Below are 19,232 nucleotides of genomic sequence, written 5' to 3'. Positions count from 1 at the left end.
ATCAATACGTTGTTGTTGTGACTACTATCTAGTCTCCGTTAGAATGGTAGGGATATATAATTAGTCATCTCGGTCATCTAACAGAAGGCCCAGGAAATGTGCTATTTCAACGGAAAAGGGACGTCCGACTTGTAGGTTTATCAGGGCTTGCAATCATGTGGTTAGTCAACATATATTTCATAGAACTTTAACCTGTGTTCCGTGCGCCTCTTCTGCAGCGACTCCGTCACGCGCATATAGCAGCTTATTATAGTAAATGAATGATGACGTCAGAGGAGAAGAAGAATGCTTCATTAAAGACTGGTTATATTCCCAGTTATGAAGCTCTGTTAGTTCGGTTATAGTACCAAACAAAGGCGAGCTCCGAGGAACGCTAGAAGGATATCCAGTCTAAACTAAATCATCTGTTAATCTGACCGCGCTAAGTCAGGCAATGTTCTGACGAGTTTTTATTTCAAAATGAAGACAAAGATCTCTCGAGTAAAATGAGGCACCGGTTGGAGATCATTACCAAAAGGGCAACTTAATTCCTTTTAACAAATAGCTCACAACTCTGGCTTATCATTCACAGTAAAGAATATTTCCCAATAGGCATTAACGGATTTATATTCAAAAATAAAAAGGACCTGCGTTTTTTGTTTTTTAATATTTTCCTTCAAGAGCTTGCATTGACTTATTGTGAGTCGAAATTTATCGTGTTTCACAGCCATTCTTCATAAGGGGACTTATTATAAAAGAGAACCCTTTGTTGGAACTTTCTGCGAGCGCATCGCCTTAAGTCTTGAATTCTTACGTTACCCTCAATTTCTCGTCATTCAAAGCTGAGCAGCTGCCGCTTTAACCTTAACCTTTACATCAAAGTGAGAAAAACAACGGCAAGAGCCATGCAACGTGGTAGGGCGCTGGTCAATTCGTGCAGCATTTTGTGCATTCACAGTTACAAAACAAAAGTAAATATTCACGCACAGATCGTAAACTTAGCGAACCCCTCCAAACTAAATGCTCAACGCTGCAATTGCTTAGCACAGATTTGCGCACACAATTCCAAGAACCAGCTAGTATAAAAGGGTTCCCTCGTGTAAAATTCTAAAGCGTGTTTTGCGAGCTACGTGTTATTGCGCTCCGACCCGCCTGCCGTGCAGCGCCACCAACTGAGGCTGCGTCGTCTTCTTATTCTACGAAGGGCGTGAGCGCTGGTCAATTGTCGAGTTGAAGTGACGAGCAAATCAAGCGATTTTCGTCCCTTTTCACAGGCGGCACGTACAATTTATTTATTTTGAAAATGCTGCTGGGGTATTTTTGCCAGTGGGTGCTCACACACATACTTAGAAATATCACTGTATGTGTGTGCTTGTGTGGCAATGAAGTGTTGGTAATAAGTCGAGCGCATAACAATATCAATAACCACAACAATAAAAGCAGCTTAAATTGATTTGCCGCCAGAGGCAAGAAAATACGAGAGGATCAAGACACATCAAGGCAAACAAGCACGAACAAACATACACAGACGTGTAAGTGCCTGTGTCGTCGTGGCGGCGTATAAATCTGTTATTGTTTCTGTAAGTAATAAAAATCACTTCTGGTATGCTGCCGCTTGTAGCGGAGGCGGCGAAGGCGGAGTTCTTAAGTTGTCTGAAACTGCCTGAGGTTGGCTTTGCGCCTCCGCCACCGCTTCAGCTGCCAACTTTTTGTTTTTTCTTTTGCGCTCACAGCTGACTTTTCGTTATAAACAAAACTATAATTCAAGCATGATTTCCTTTATTCCCGCACACACAAATATACTATATAAGCATATATATACAGCCGAAACGTGAAAATATTTTGCACGCAACTCGGCGGTTGGCCAAATATGAAAGCAACAACAATAAAACACTAACAAAACGAATGAGGGAGTGGTGAAAGGCATTTGAAGAAGAAAAGATAATAATTTTTTTTTCGCGCTCTACAATTTATTTTATTTCATTTTTATTTTATTTCATTTTTATTTTATTTCATTTTTATTTTATTTCATTTTTATATTTCATCGCGTGAAAGCGCTCATGCACGAAAAACAAAGTGTGCAATTGCGAATAAACAAAAAACGCAAACGGCGGAAAAAGTGCGCCAAAGCAAGCGCCGACTGTCGAACGGCGCGCGCCAGCCGCGCAGCAAAAACAACAAAGCGCGTGGAGGAGGAAGCCAAACCACGCGTTAAGTGAAAACACCTAAGCTCTCCAAAGTCTGCTCAGTGTCTGTTGCGTTTTTGCTTTTCATTGCGTTTTATTTGTTTTACTTATTTTAGTGTTTTCCCTGCGCTTCTACGCACACTTGTTTGTCAAGTTGTGCGCCACGCTTTGACGCCTGTAAGTATGCCAAGTTTTTGCACCAATTTTTCATGCAGCTCTTGCCGCTTTCTAAACTTAATCACCCACACATGCACATAAAAAAAATCATTGTTTACACACACACACCCACACACGCACGAGCGTTGTTCATTTTCACTTGCCGCCGTACACGCACACATGTACTCACATATTTAACTGTAAGCCAGCAGCTGAAGCACTTATTACTTTGCTGCCAGTTTCACTTGCTTGCTGGCTTTTGTGGGCTTTAACACAGCTTTGCATGTTCACAGGCGCTGTTTCATGCGCATAAAGATAACAACAAACAGCGGTGATGACATGAACTTCAAGTGTTTACATAGGTTTGTCAAAAGGTGTGGGCAAACACTTGCCAATGTCGGCACCTCTTTGCACATATCTACAAACGTAGTTTTATGTTCACATATTAGGGTGAGACAAAAACTGGTATATCGAATTTATGAGTACAAATGAATTTACATATAGAAAAAACATTAGCCTACAAAGAAAAAATTTGCAATTTAATTTAAAAGGTGGACGTGAATATTCAAAGCTCCACATTTAAAAACATTTAAAAAATTCTTTCATTAAAAATACCATAATTTTTGAACCATTTATGACAAAGTTTTTATATCGGAGATTATTGTAGAATATAAGATTTCCTAAATGAATTACTTTACTGAGATTTTTCCATCACAGATACTGGTAAATAAAAATTCCCAAAAAGTTACATCAGTGAGACTTTTCAATTCAAAAATTCGTATATTTAAAAACTTTTAAAATTAAGCAAAAAATTCTGGCATTCAGATGTATATGTATATTTTTAGGAAGAGATCCATTTATACCTATGAATTCGATTTTTTTTTTGTGAACATATCCATATATAGTGTTATACCTATATAACGTTGTCTCAGTTGCGGTAGTGTTGAAATGAATGTTCTGTCTTTCAGTGGACTACGCGAGATTAGCCATCATCTACTAGAAGCAAAATGGCTGTGAAAGAAAATTCGCTGGGAAAATAATACAAATTTATGAGCGCTGCATTCACTTCAATTAATTAAAATTAGAGAAAATGACCACTGGAGAAAGAACTAAGGGGAGGGAACCGATTTGTAGAAAAATTTAAAAAACACTTGCTGAAGTCTTTGGAAAAGTAAGTACATTACTGTCAATTAAAGCAAAACTCGAACAACAAGGGAATAAAAAAATGAAAAATTGAAACTTCAAATAATAGAAAGAAAATATTATATTAAAGACTTAAGAGTATAGACTAAATAAAACTACAAATGAAAGACTAAATATTAATATTAATGATTAAAAAAGAGAGAAGAAAAAATAAGCAGAAGATTCAACATTCAAAATAAGACTAAAGGTTAAAGATTAAAAATAAAAGATTTGATATTAAAGATTAAGTATTAAAAGTAAAATATCACATATTAATGATTAAAGATCAAAACTGAAATACTAAAGATCAAAGATCTCATATTTAGGATGAAAAAAATAAATTTTAAAGATTATTGATTAAATAATAATGATCAAATATTTATGATTAAAAATTAAGGATTAAAATTTATGATGAAAGCTTAAATATTAATGATTAAATACCAAAAGAAATAAATTTAAGAGGGTCAAAAAATTAAAATTAAATTTAATTATAGATTAAATATTCAAGATTAAGGGTTAAAGATTAAAGATGACAGATTAAACACCAAAGACTAATAATTAAAGATGTCTTCTTAGCTGCATCCTCCGCGCGGATATCGACTTAGCAATGGGTGTCGCTGCGTACAATGTCATTATCTCAAGCTGGCTTCTGGCAGAGTCATAACATTGCAAGCAGGCGGCTCATAGCGAAGGCTGACAAACACACCCTTATGTTGGAGTGCTTTATATGCATCCTCAGAAATAGGTGAATGATTAATACAACACCCATTGCTAATGAGGTATCAGTTTTAGATGGAGGAAGATAAGGAAACGAAGCGGACCGGGATATCGGTTCAAACGTGGGTGGGAGGCAAGCACTGCAACGGGAATAGGTTGCGGTGGTTGTAGTACTACTGCCAGCCCTATAGCGCACGGGTACCGCAGTCCATGATGACACAGACCATGAAAGCAAGCGTGAAGAAGAACTTCTAGACTCTCCTAAGCATGTCGAGTGTTTTCACTTTTTTAACAAAAGAGGGCCCCGGAAGAAGACAAGCAAAGAGGGGTTGAAGGCGATATTCAAAACGACGATCGGAATATGTAAACGCCCCGAAGACAAGTCCAGCTTAAAAAAAAACAGGTGAAACGGCTGGCTTGCCTAGAGAGGTGGTGAAGAACGGCTCGTAATTGGTGTAATGTCTCGGACCTATCACATGTTAATCGCATTGAAGAGTCCATCATTGGAAAGAAGCAGCCCTCCACGGAGAGTTTACTTAAGACGCCCTAGAAAAAGAGGAAGTACAAGGACGTAGTCGGGAAGCAAGACCGCAAGCACGCAGAGGATAAACTGTCTACGTCTAAGGCAGCGACGGCGGATGGAATGAGATTGTGAAACGGCATTTGACCGTCGCATTCATAGACCGTAGTAACCAGCTGGCACAAGAACGATGAAAATTATTCTCGAAGTTAGCGAATCTGTAGGTGTTAGACTGCGCCAGCCTTTCATCGGTGTCCTAAGCGAAGGTAACCATACCTCGCGTCCGAAACATGATTATCATGGTTATTATCATGGTTCTAAAAAGGTGGTCATGGTTCCTCCACATGATTATAGATTGTAGAACAGCTAAACTTTATAAAAAATTCAATAAGCCTCTTTCTTGGTCAGCTGGAGATATCGGTTCTAACCTGACAATTCCAAGTATTATAAGTATCATAAAGACCCTCATAAATCAAAAGAGCGCCTGTCAAAAGTGACCTGTCACAAATTTTTCGAGGCGGATAATATTAGTTCCGGTTTTTTCACCTGTTTGACCTAGAGAATGAGTATAAGATTCACAGCCAGGTTCCCTAGCTTTCTTTTCCAAAAATAGATGAGCGCAAATGGACTATTTAATCAAAGTGCAGAAGTTACCAAAAATTTACAGCTTCAAGTACCAGCACAAAAACAAATATTAAGCGCCATATTTCACACTGCGAGGAAAAATTGATCGGCGATTATTTATTTTTGATCGATTAGCTTCCACATTTTTCGCATTAAAAGTGTCAACTTAACTGAAAGCCACTCTAGTCAACACAAATCGTGACTTCATTTGCCACTCGCTGGGAGGTACATCACCTACAGCAACACATATTTATGGAATTCATCGATTAGGGTAGCAAATAGGAAAATGCCTATCAATGATGATGGCACAACATGTGACTAAATGACACGACACTTGAAGTGATGAAATGAGCATTTAAGCGGTGCGCTGATACATTTGTGTGTACGTATGTATGTGTGGCAAACTCGTAAAGCCAAGCCATTTGCAGAGCGTACACAAAGACCACTTGACACTTGGCACTTGACTGCTGGAGCCACAGCTGCAGGCACCCCAGGGCCCAAGGGAATACCAAAGACACACATATAATTATATATGTATATATATAAGTACCCAAGTATCCAAGTCCCCCTTCTCCCTTAAAGTGCAAAGGCATTTGTTATTTTTTATTCAGCAGCTGAAAAAGTGGCGAAAAATGCACAACAAATGAGCTGATAGCTTAGGACAAGCGCAAAAAGAACAGCAGGAACAACAATAGCAATAGCAACAACAATAAAAACGTTGACGATGACAACATCAACAACGCTTAAATGCCAAATTAAGTGTAATTTTTCCTTATTGTGCTTACAATGCGCGCACAACGCTTGACAAATTTGATTTGCTGCCATGAGCCGCAGGCTGCCGGAGCCCCGTGAAGCATAGCAAATATTTATATGTATGTATGTGTGGGTGTATCTTCCATATATCGCTAGCAGCTGCCAGCTTTGAGAGGACGACACAAAGCGGTTAGCCTAAGATACTTGTTTGCCTGTCAACTTTAAAGCAACAACAAACAATGTAGGCATATGAGCCTCTCAGTATTACTGACATACTTATAAACTACGCTTTGGGGCATATTGACTCACAGCAAAGACGCCGGTTGGCAAGGGCTACAAAGTACTTGCCTCTGTCTCATTGAGTATTTGTTTATTTATTTAACTTTGCCTCTGACATAACGGCATACTCACATATAAAGGTATGTATAGCGGTTTTGAGGTTCACTTGTGTATGCCTCGGGCTCGCACATGTTCTGCCTATGTCTTCCTTATTTGTAATTTCATATACGGTTTCATTGTTTAAGTAAATTTTGCAGATAATTGCTCTTGTCTGCTGAGAAGCTTCGCCAATGAATTTTTCAAAAAATTAAATGAGTGTGAAATAATCTGCTTGGCACTTTGAATAATGAAATTTGTCACAAATTACAGGGAGCTTAAGGTGTTTTTTGTGAATTGCGTGTGTTGTTGTTTATCAAATTTGATTGCTTGAAGGCGAGAAGATTTATTAAATATTCTTGAAAATTTTATAAAGATTTTAATTTGTGCAAATAGTTGTACGACTCGTAAGGTACAGGAATGGGCCACGTCTGTAGCTAGCACAGAAGGTCACTTTACATTATGGTGTATGACTACAGTTCAGTATTTCAAGCTGAAATAAAGTGCCAAGTGAGTTTCTGCTCTTAACAGTAGATCCATAAACATTCTAGTGGCTAACCATGCGGCAGTTAAGGTTATACGCAGCGCTAGTACTTAGTCTCATTGTGTTAGTTTATGCAAGCAGACAATAACTAGACTTTTTGTAGATTACTAGGTTAATCTGGGAGCCTGGTCATATAGTAATGGAGGGAAATGAAAAGACAAACGAGCTGACCCGCTCTGAGGTAGCTGAAGACAAAATTTCCTTAATTAGTTCCAGGCCATTAATTTCCTTAAAGATTTGTTTGAATAAAGTGACTAACTAGAGACACCATTTGCCTAAGCTGCCTCATACCATTCATCTCCTTCAAGGTTGTTTAAAGCAATGGCGCCTAAAGGAACAGCTCAGGTCTTGGAACGCAAGCAAAGCATAGCATACCATGAAGATACTTTGAGATAGTATTGAAGGTGGAGAAACTAAAAACTTCCTATTTTTGGCTTAGTAACATTGTATAGGTATTACAGGATATCTATCCTTAAGATTTCACTTTTAGAAAATATGAAAAATGTATTTGGTGAAATTCAAATCAGACGCGGAGGATGATGAAAAGCTGGAACGATATGTATGCGAATGTCGTGCCTTGAGTCGGATGAATTTTCTCAAAACTTCTGAACCAATCGTTTTAAATTTTCATTCAATCTTCTCAGATATGCTCCAACTTAAGAGACATTGGGCATCTCTAAACATCTATACAGAGTTAGGCATAAGACAACCCTTAAAGTCTTTGCTAATGCGAAAGCCGTGAAGCCGTTGCAAGAAGTAAGCAACTTACTTCTACTGGGTGCCAGGCCACAAAGGCATCGACTGTACGGCTAACCTCCTCCTTGGCAGAAGCATGGTATAGAAAATCAAAACCCGATGGAACAAGCTACCTTAGTGCAAAACTGCAGAAGTCATGTGCAAAACGGTAGATCGGAAGTAGACAAAATTCCTATTCGCACTCGATAAAAGAGACTGTAGGAACATGATTTTAACTGGTCACTACTTGTATATGGTGGCGACACACACCCGCAGGATGGGGTGACAGATCAAGAAGACTGCAGGAAAGGTCTAGAGCAGGGAACTAGGACATCCCTTGTGCACTTGTCCCACATTGGCAACACTACGGTTCAAGCAACTGAGGTCCCCACGGTATGATACAGCGGAGAAGGAAGCGCCAGCATCCCAAAGGAAGACTACTTCTCTGATATCTAGGAACTAAACTCCATCTGGTATCGCATAGGAGCAAAACTGGTCCATACGTGACTTATTGACCTACCAGATTAACCTAACCTAACCTAAAGTACATTAAGTTCTGTGAAAATGTGTGCTATTAAATAATGTGCGTCTTAAAAAAATAAAAATAAAAAGTTTTTACTGACTTGGAAGTGGGAAAGACTCCTTAAAGGGAAAAGCTAACACGATGAGGCATAGTCTAGCCTAAAGTAAAATAACTGACTTGAATTTAATTGTACCAGAAAACTATTATTCATTAAAAGGGGAAATGAAGAAGATTACGAGATACATGCACATAGCAACATTTCAGCCTCCAATACGCAATTGATCCAGCTAAAAGTGGTCTTAAGAAAAGTAATAACATCTACCATACTTCACGAAAGCCAAAGTCCCTAAGAACAGTACAGATTATTCACACCGATGTTATAAAAAGCGCCACTTTTTGGTCAGAACTATTTATTATCTCACGATTTTATCCTATCAGCTGAAACACCTCACTCAACTTTCGCAACTCCGCACTCTCCTTAAGCACCATGAGCAAGTCCAGAGAAGAAACGTCAAGTATTGGCTCAATATGAAACTGCTTTCAAGAATTACATTGCATAATTCCAATTCAAAATTCAAAAGCAATTGCAAATCCGTTCAATATATTTTTATAGCCTCAGAAAACAACTTAAATAGCATAAGCATTACAAAGCCGCACACTCATGTAGCACATGAAATCCAAACTTGACGCAGAGCCCTAAGGACAATCGTAACTTTTAACCCATCGCCAACGAAATAAAAGTAAACAGGCGCGCCAATTTGTAGCAATAAAATAAAAATAAGGCCGCGTTTAATTTTCTCGCTGTCAGGCAATAAAATAACGGCGCTTTCTGTAAGCGTGCGCACGCACTGACAATACAATAAACCCTACCCTACCCTAAACTCAAACACAAATAACCCGAAAGCCGATAATAATCTGCATGATTTATGCGCCGAACCGAAATGCGCTGATAGCGTTCGAGGGAAGAAAAGCGAAAGTACTGGCTTGAGGCAAATTGTCAATATGTGGATATGTTATCGGTATTATTGGTGGTTAAGTGGGGAAAAGAAAGCAAAAACGAAAGCAATAACAATAACAATATAACACAATATGTTTGGGCAAAATTTATATGTGTGTCACAGAATTTGAGGCGAAATATGGAGCAGCATGCGTCATTAATCTTGGTTAGCCATTACTAGGGCAATCTGACTCTTTTTAAAGCATACTTCTAGGCGAGCAAACAAAAAACCCACAAGCAACGCCACAGAGCAACTCATATGAGCGTGTGTATTTTTGTGGTTTGTAAGAATAAATGTGCCAGACACTCCAAACGCACACAGATTAGTTATTTTGTGTATGTGTGACGTACTGTGAGAATGTGTGCGTGCGTTAACCCACATGCTCGCATAGCCTTGGCGACCTTCAAAAAATAAATCAACTCACTCCCCACAAACAGTTTAATGCTACTTACACACACTAACACGCAACGCTTATACAAGCGCATATACATACACACACACACACACTTGGCTTTGTGGATCCTTCGAAGCTAACTGCAAATCTGTAGAGCGCAATCAATAGGCTTAATCAAGCAATGGCCTTTTCTCGGCTTATTTCTTGCAGCACATATGCGTATGTGTGTGCGTTAAGGTGCTGGCTACATTGAATGTGCTAATTGCTAATCAGGCTGTGTAAAGCCGCATGGGAATTTTGTGCGAAAAGCAATAAAATACAAAAACAATAACAAAATAACAATGGAATTAGTAGCAGCATGCACAATTCACACACATAACTGTATAATTACAAGGCGCACATACAAACACACACATACATACGTATGATTTATCTCGTTTCTGTCGAGCATTGCAGTTATAGCCACAAGGTGTAAAATTGTTCTTATAATCCACTTATAATGAAATAGGGCGAAAGTGTGTGTGGCATGGAGAGATTTTGAGGACAAAATTCCCTCGGGTAGTGCAAGATACTCCATGAAATGATACGTTAAAGATTTTAATTAAGAAATATTCAAGCTTTGAGCATACAATATCAAGGAGATCTACAATTCATTAAAAGTTTCTTAAATTATAGCAGCAATAAATATGCAAGCATGGCTTTTGTTCGATTATTTGCAATCGAAAATTGCCAATAAGCCAGGGAACCATAGCGATGCAGATTTTCGCTTTGTAAACCCAGTATTTTTTACGTTTTTAATCCACTTCATTGATTTAAGACGCTTATGATACAAGAGAGTTATTGTTGAATATTGGTTTCACATAACTAGTCTGCAAATAGTTCACAATGGCCTAATACCTCAAAAAACTTCAAATAATTATAATATTTCGATGTTCATGTAGAGCTTGAGCGATTGTAAGCCAACAATTATATTTATGGAAATTAATTACAATGTCACTAGTTACAGTCCTGTACACAACAATTATTTTTTTTTAGTAAATCACTAAGATAACACGTTTATGAGGTAAAGAGAGATATTGTTGGCAATTCGTTATATATGTATAACTAGACCACAACTAGTTCTAAATGGACTAGTACTTCAAAAAAATAATAAAAAAACTTGTAATATTTCGATGTTTATTAGCGATTGTAAGCTTAAAAAAATTTTGGAAACTGACTACTATGTTACTGGTTACGGACCAGTACTCAACCAATCATTATATTTGTAGTTAATGACTGAGTTAAGGCGTTCGTGGTTATAACAATGAGTTATTGTTGGCAACTGGTTAGACATAACTAGTCTGCAACTAGTTCATAATGGACTAGGACCGCAAAAAATTGAAAATTTGTAATATTTTGATGATTATATAGAGATTGGGCGCTTGTAAGCTAACAAAAATTTTGTTTGGAATCTAACTACAATTTAACTTGTTACGGACAAGGGCACAACTAGTTATTAATTTTTAATTAATCCTATGAAATTTAAAAAGTAACCACTCAAAGCTAAAAAATTGCTGACTCTACAATTGCTGACTTAACAACAAATATCACCTGTGCGACTACGAGATCCTTTTGGGCAGTTGCGAAACGCAGAAGATCCATTGAAAGACTGACTATAAGTAGGGTTCATCTTGACGCAATCAAGAGTTCTTACTCATCTTAACCAAATGTCAAATGTAGGGAAGAGTTGGAAATATCCAGACACTATCTCCAGCATTGTCCAACTTTTGGAAGGTGCAGGTTAAAAGATAACGCAGACATGTCTTCAGTGAAACTAGCGAAAGAGCCGAAATTAATGCCAGTCGCCTTAACAAGTTCGGGATAGGCTCAAAGCGTTTTATTGATTTATTTAAGTTTTTTCTTTCAATACTAAGAAGTATTTAGATATAAGAATGGCGCAGCTGTTCAGGGAGGTTCCAACTTTGAACAGATAGTTTAGCCCAACAAAACTTATCGCATAATAGTTTACAGAGAAAAAAAAGCTATTCTGGAAGCTTTATTAAAAATTTCTCGAAATTTCGTTGTGGAAGATGCACCTCGCTTTGGTTAACCTATCGTCTCAAAAATCGATGAAATTATGGAAAATATGTACTGTCATATAAGCAGCCATGACATCGCTAAGAAATTTAACATACATCATCAAATGTTTAAACAAGGCTGGCTACAAATAGAAGCTCGATGTTTGAGTACCACATGAATTATTTGTGAAAAATTTAATGGACCGAATCAAAATCGAACCATTTCTGAAGCGAATGGTAACAGGAGACGAAAAGTGGATCAAATACGACAATAATGTGCGAAAAAGATCATGGTTCAAGCGTGGTGAAACTCCACAAATGGTCGCAAAGTCAGGATTGCCAGAACCGATCAACAGAATGGTCTTCGTCTTGCACCTCACCTTAAACTATTGGACTACCATTTGTTTCGGTCAATGCAAAAGTCCCTTAATAAAGTAAAGTTAACTGAAAGAGAAGCCTGTGAAAATTACTTGTAGCAGTTTTTCACCGAGCAACCAGAAAAGTTTTACACAAATGGAATAATACCCGGAATAAGGTATCTTCAAGCTGTTGGGTTTTTCCTTAGCTACCCTCTTTGCTACACTGTGCACTTTGCCTAAGCCGTAGCCATCTGAAAGTATATAAATTGCGACAATATTTTATTTTTCGCTTGCTTTTTTCTATGAAAGACAATTAAAATTTAATCACGTGCTTTAATCAGCGCAAAGCGAATTGACTCAAGTTAAAACGAATACCTTAGCAACAACAATTAAGGTAATTGCAACAAACACAGCTGTAATGCCACTGCAGAGGCACTTGTGAATAGGGTGCTCCCTTGACGGCAACTTCTGCATCCACACACCAACAGCGAGACCACCCACACGCCAGCAGCGCCTGTAGCACAGACTGTCGCCTACATAATGTATAAATAAACTTTTTAATTGTCACTAATTAATGAAGCAAATTCCCTGTCAAGAGCACTGTCACAACAACTTAGCGGAGAGGAAATGTGKCACAAGCAATAAAGCTGCAGCCTTTTTGTAAATAAGTTGGGGTGTGTGTTGGTGACCAGCTGCTGGCTTTGAGAAAAACAAGCAGTAAACTCCTTAAAGCGGGTTATTAATCGTGTCGGCTGCCGTTTTATTGCCTCACCACTTGTGCACTTGCAACATACGAAACGAGTGTTGCATGGTGCACTCAACAACAAGATGTAAGGAGTCGAGAGCATGAACGAGCATGGAAGGGCGAAACTTATAAGTAGCGACAAAGTAATTTGCATATAAACAGCAAATACAAAGCGGCAACAATAACAAAAACAAAAGCAATAACAACAATTTGCGTATTGATGCCAATATTTCGTGGCAGCAACAAAAGCAGTGCAGAAAAAAACAGTAGTAAAATCGAGAACTATTAAAAAAATACAAACACCACAACAAAACAAGTACAAAATTGCAATAACAATACAAACTAGCATTTTTAATGGGCTGTCGTCCATTAAAATTCACGCGCTTATGTTCATTATGCAACGCGCTGTGCAAACAAAACGGCGTGCAACAGCGCTCCGGAGGAAATATCAGCAAAAACATCGCTGCACAAATATTGCCAATAATAGTCTTTATAATTTGCATACTGTCAGGCGCATTTGCAACAATAACAGTAAACAATGTCATAATGCTTTGACATTTTTGCCATAAAAACCGCATTTTTTCTGCGCGCGAAACGCAAAGCATTCAGCCAACGACAATATTTCGTAGCTGATTGGCAGCATTGGCAGGCACAATGCAGCCATCAATTCAATTATAGTGGGCGGATAGAGCATGGCAGCAAAGCGACATGAGCAATTGCAAACCCAATTAGACTTATATTAGCTCAGATACGAACTAGTTTGTAACTAGTTACGAAGAAAAAAGTTTAAGCTTTTTTTTAGCTGCTTTAGATTCTACTGTAGTTGTACAAAAGTTCAGCTGGGAATTAATTTGTAACTGGTTTGAAGGTAACCACTTTTGGAACACTTCTTAAACATTCTACTGAGTAAAAAAATTTACGATAAATTGCAAAAGCTCTTAAAACGTAAGAAACTAGATTTATTTATGGCAACAAAAACAACTAGTTTCAGTCAATTACACTTATATTAGCTCAGACACGAACTAGTTTGTAACTAGTTACGAGAAAAACAACTCTCAACTGTTTTTAAGTTGCTTTTGTTTCTACTATAGAAGCACATTATTTTAGATAGGAACTAAGGATGTAGGAGGATATAGGATTGAAACTAGGCTCAAGGTAACAACTTTTGGACCAGTGCTTTAATTATATTGCGTTAAAAATTTTAAATAAATTATGAAAGATGTTAAAATAATAAGAAACTATATTTATTATGGCATCAAAAATACCTGATTTTAAACCAATTTAATACTAATGAGTTTACTAACTAAACAGTTATGTTGTTAACCACAAGTTTAGTTAATTTGGTGTAAAAGAGGAATAAATTATTATTTCACTTCTCACTTTACAGATATTTTAGGTAATTTAAAACAGTAGTTTCCAAAATAATTTAAAGACACATGAAAATAACTGATGCAGTAAACCTGGGGCTTTGTCTTTCATTGTGCATAATTTCGAGTCGTCTATCTCTTGCGCCAGATCCAGCTTCAAACGATCATTTAGCAGGCAGAAGCGCCACAGATCATGATTTGAGTTAAAATCGTCAAGTACCAATGGGTTTTCTTCACGAACCCACGCATTTATGTCCCGGCGTTCGGGATTGGAACAACAATATTTTTGATCCCTAAATCCCTAAACTCCACTTCGAATTAATTCCCTGTATATCGACTCGCTCTAATGCACATGAAGTATATATTGAATATTTCGAGCTCGATAAGGCTGTACCGGTTATCAATGCCCTGACATTCTAGTATAGTATTTCCATGCTCAATATCGCAATCGATAAAACAAAACTGAACTGTGTGGTGCAGAAGAAATGCGAGAATCTCGCCCGCGATCTGTACGTAAAAAGTGGAAACTTGGCACGACGATCTTGGCAAGACGAAACATGGCTATCAATGCCTTCCCGGCTCATGAAACCAACTAACCATTCATCTTACTCAATAGTCAGCTGAAGTTCAGTTGTAAAAATCGGGTTTGTTGCGGTAAATTGGTAGTGATCCTGCGAGTGATGGAGTTCGGTAAATAAGGTGATCATTGCAGTTACATAAACCGCAGGACGGTTGTCGCACTTGAGTGTAGTTTGGCGACGGCATGCAAGGATTGCTTCTAACTGCAAGATATGACTCACAGAACAAACGGTACGAAGAACCGGGAGTTTCGTTCTGACCCGAAATTTGCAGACGATGAAAGTGGACGGTTGTTAATTGATCAGACTGGAAGTCATGCTGCCTAGTTGAGCTCCGTCAATATATTTTGCTGCCACTTTGAATTATCGTGATGAAGCTTCTTATGAGATACGCAGCATAAAAGTCCCTCCAGACCTGTATTGGACTCAATGTCAGCCCGGATCTAGAAGAAGACCCTGTGATCCAAACAGCGTTAGATCCGCGAAGCAGTTAACAGTTCTAGTTGGATAAAATCCGGTACAATCCAGGTATATCTGGAGCGGCTGTTGTGGTAATTGCAAAGGTCATAAAGGAATTAAAAATTTTTCAAAATGTAACGTCAAGTATTGAAATACTTTAAGTTCCACATACTTTTCATTCACTGATTCAATAAAAACAATTTCTTCCAAACGAAACCACTAATATCGTGAGTACTAACCTGAAAATAACTAGTTTTTGACTAGTAAAATCAAATCAGTTTTTAAAATGTTTAGCTACTATAATATTTTCAACATTTATGCAACAAAATTGCTGGGCTTATTTTCCATATTTGTCAACCATGGAAATTTGAGCCTACTTCGCCTCCTGCTTGCCCTCCAAAAACCACACAACGCACCATAACGGTTTATATGTTGATAACGTTTTGTTGCATCATAATTGTATTGTATATTTTTAGGCGCTTAAATGCAAATTAGCTAATTGAATTGTGTCTATGTGTTTGAGCGTGTGTATGCAAACGAGGTCTATCTCGTTGTCTAATCACGCCTCCGTTTTGCCCCCTATTAACAGACTGAATTTGCTTGCGGCCAAAATTTGGCATATAATGGCATAATAGCGGGTATTTTTTTACCGTGTGTGTGTGGTTTTGAGCGCTAAAATATGCAAATGCTTGTAGGCGCAGAGCGCACGAGCGGCTTGAGGTTTGGTGATACTGAAATTTATGCGCTTTATGCGGGAACCGAGCGCATATTTTATTTCGAATTTAATATTGAATTGTAAGCATACAAACGCTACTTATTTTGTATAAAAAATATATTTATAAAAATTTTAATTTGAGGTTATGTGCGCGCATTTTGGCACTGCATTGAAATCATGCACTTAAACGGCTTAATTAAAATGTAGTTAATTCAAAATATTGTATAAAAATGCACGTCACATCTCAGCGCTGTGAAAGCATAAAAATACAAACAATACATTTTAATTTAAGCGTTGCTTTAGCGCTTGCATATCGCCATTGTTGCATATGACTTGGCGCTTATCGGTGAAGAATTTATTTATTTTAAGCCTGCAAAGCTATAAAAATATTATCCCTGCATTTGCGCTATCTAGCCATTTGGCCTCGATCGCTTATTTACTCACCATTATTGCCGATGCTGCCGCCGATGCCTCCGCTGCCGCCACTACCGCCGCCGCTGCCCGCGCCGACCGCCAGCAGCCGCTCACTGAGCGCGATAATTACGAGCGCGCGACACAGTAGCAGCGCTGCGGCGCATGTCATTTGGCGCGCACATCCCAGGCGGCGCGTTGACATTGTGGTCGGATGCAGTTTCATAGTTGGACAAGCGCGCCCTTGTGTGTGTGTGTGTCTATGCGCCGGACCGTCGGTTTGTTGACAAAATTCTACTACAGCTGCTGCTGCTACGGCTGCTCTTTATAAACAATTTCGAGTTACCACCTTATTTGTATTTAATTAAATTATGGCAAAATGGCCGCCGCAATTATACCGACACACGCGCGCGCAAGCTGTGCTCTTTTTAATTACTTTGTTAATAATTTTTTAATGGCTTTTATTTATTTCAACGTGACTGCCGCTTTGTTTTTGTACATACACACACTGGCACACTTACATATGCAGTTGAGCGTTTGATTTTATTTTCATTTCAATATTTCACATTCGCCACAAACAAATTGCTTTTATGCGCATTTCTCATGTTTTATACATTTATTCTATATGCATATTACATAATGATGCGCGCATGTGCCTGTCTGTGCATGTGTTTGTGCRTGGCATTGCTAATTACTGACCGATGCAATCACTCGATTAACTTTTTTCCGCCACTTGAATGGTCAGCTCTTATTGCGTATGCATTGCATTTGTTTACTTGAAATGCTGGCGCYCTGTTGGTTTTTCATTAAATGATATTTTAATTGGTATGCGTTGCCTTTTTCCGCTTGCGTGGCGCGAATTCCTTTGCGCTCTTCAACAGTGGCGTGTATTTCTTCGCGCTGCCTTCAAATTGGCGTTTAACATAATTGGCTGACGCATTTGTGGTGCCGCGCACCTTTGCTGCGATCCACACTGAAAGTTAAAATGCAAAAATATTATTAGTTAACTGTTATAGACTACAATACTATACTGTTATTTACCATAATATATTAATATATTTTTACAAAAATAGAAAAATAAATGTCTGTTTTAGTTCTCCGTAAGGATTTTTACGGTTAGAAATTAAAAAGCACCARCTAGACTTAAAGTAACTACTTTTGGACTAGTTGAAAATTATACAGTTGTTTAAATAACGAAGAAAACATCTGTTTTACGTTGTTTCGTTTACGTTTTTGACTGGTATCAAAATAACTAGTTGTGAAGTAGTTCATGTACTTGTATTAATAAACGTTCATAACTCGAAAAGCATCGATATATTTATGGAAGTAACGGATACTCAGTAAAAAACTAAATTCTATTTGGACTAGTTACAAAGCAAACAAATGCTTTAACTGACAAATAAAAATCTAATAACAGTTAGTTCTAATTTTTTTAACTGGACTGTAAGTTACTAGCTCGTATATTAATATTAAAAAACGATCATAATTTCAAAAGATTAAGGTTTTCGGAAACATAAGGCTATTTCAGCTAATAAAAAGTTTTGAGTTCCAACTGTTTTCTAAGTAACTACTCTTCGACCACTTTGAAACGAACCAGATATTTTARATAACAAACAAAAGTCCAAAAACAGTTGTTATTAAAATTATCAACTGGACTCAACGTAACTACTCGTGAACGGCAAAGGCCGTTTTCAGTAACTTTATTCTGGTTAAGGAAAATAAAATATAACCTAATAAAAAGTTTTGAGTTCCAACTGGTCTCTAAGTAACTAACTCTTTTGAACTAGATCCAAATAGAATTAAAATAGCAATAATTGCTTTCAAGAACGAACAAAGCTCCTAAAACAGTTATTAATTATATTTGGAAAAACTGCACTGAATATAACTAATTGGAAACTGGTTTACACACTTATATAAAAAAAAACGTACAAAACTTCAGAAGCACGATATGTATATGTACCTAGGTTTGTAAGTAGTAAAAAGCAGTTATTTTGGGATCTCGGTAGGGATTTTTACCGTTTTCAACCTATAAAGGAGTTTTGAGTTCTAACTGTTCTCTAAGTAACTAGTTTTGGTCTAGTTTCAAACACAATAGTTGCTTTAAATAACGGAAAAAATTCCTAAAACAATTATTACCATTATTTGACAAACTGGACTCAAAGTAACTACTCTGAACTAGTTTGGTATTTAACAGTCACTATAACAATAAAGAAAATAACTCCAAAAACATCAATAAAGGTTATCAGGAATGCTTTCTAAGTAACTTGGGTACTAGTTCCAAAGGTAAATTAAAAGTTGAAAATGATAAATATATTATTTATATAAAAATGTTACAGTCGTAGAATCAAGTCCTTCCGTCCATCAAAACTACACTTTACAAAACGAAACCACTGCATTTCCTTTCTTAAAGCAAATCTACACAGATTTCGGCTGAAGCATGCTCAAGCTTATGACTACCGTTGCATATAGACTCATATTAACCAGCCGGCGCTAATTGGAATTTACACTTTTTTGTGGCTGATTTCCTTTTTCCCACAAGTTTCGTGTGTACGCGCCGAATTTAAGCGGATTAAACGCTGAGTCGCAGACAGCAAAATAGACGAAAGTTGATCAGCACATACATACATACGAGTCGAGAAGAACAAAGTTGAAGTTGAGAGACAAACCTGAGTCTACGCTAATAGCGGTCAACGGCGCGTATGAGTTACAGTGAGGAGTGCATTGAAGAGCAGGGATCTGATTGAAATAGGATGTCGTAAATACAATGGCATGAGTATTTAAACAATTTTAGTTCTCTTTTGTAACACATATTCAGTAAAAAATATAACAAATGAAATATTAAAAAATTATTAAAA

At 37.5% G+C, this 19,232-nt stretch overlaps 1 protein-coding gene across 1 annotated transcript in view; it reads right to left on the bottom strand.

The window, feature by feature from the left end:
* LOC108972600 (interference hedgehog) overlaps positions 1 to 19,232 on the bottom strand; it is a gene marked incomplete at its 3' end in the record, with an annotated part of 228,030 nt that overhangs the window by 191,859 nt on the left and 16,939 nt on the right. Inside the window, 1 exon segment of the mRNA XM_018939237.1 lies at positions 16,411 to 17,350. Coding sequence (XP_018794782.1) covers positions 16,411 to 16,603 — 193 coding nt within the window. The 5' untranslated portion in view covers positions 16,604 to 17,350.

The sequence above is a fragment of the Bactrocera latifrons genome, unplaced genomic scaffold, assembly GCF_001853355.1.
Source record: "Bactrocera latifrons isolate USDA-ARS-PBARC rearing strain unplaced genomic scaffold, ASM185335v1 scaffold_41, whole genome shotgun sequence".
NCBI lineage: Eukaryota > Metazoa > Arthropoda > Insecta > Diptera > Tephritidae > Bactrocera > Bactrocera latifrons.
This window is presented reverse-complemented; position numbering and strand designations above follow the sequence as displayed.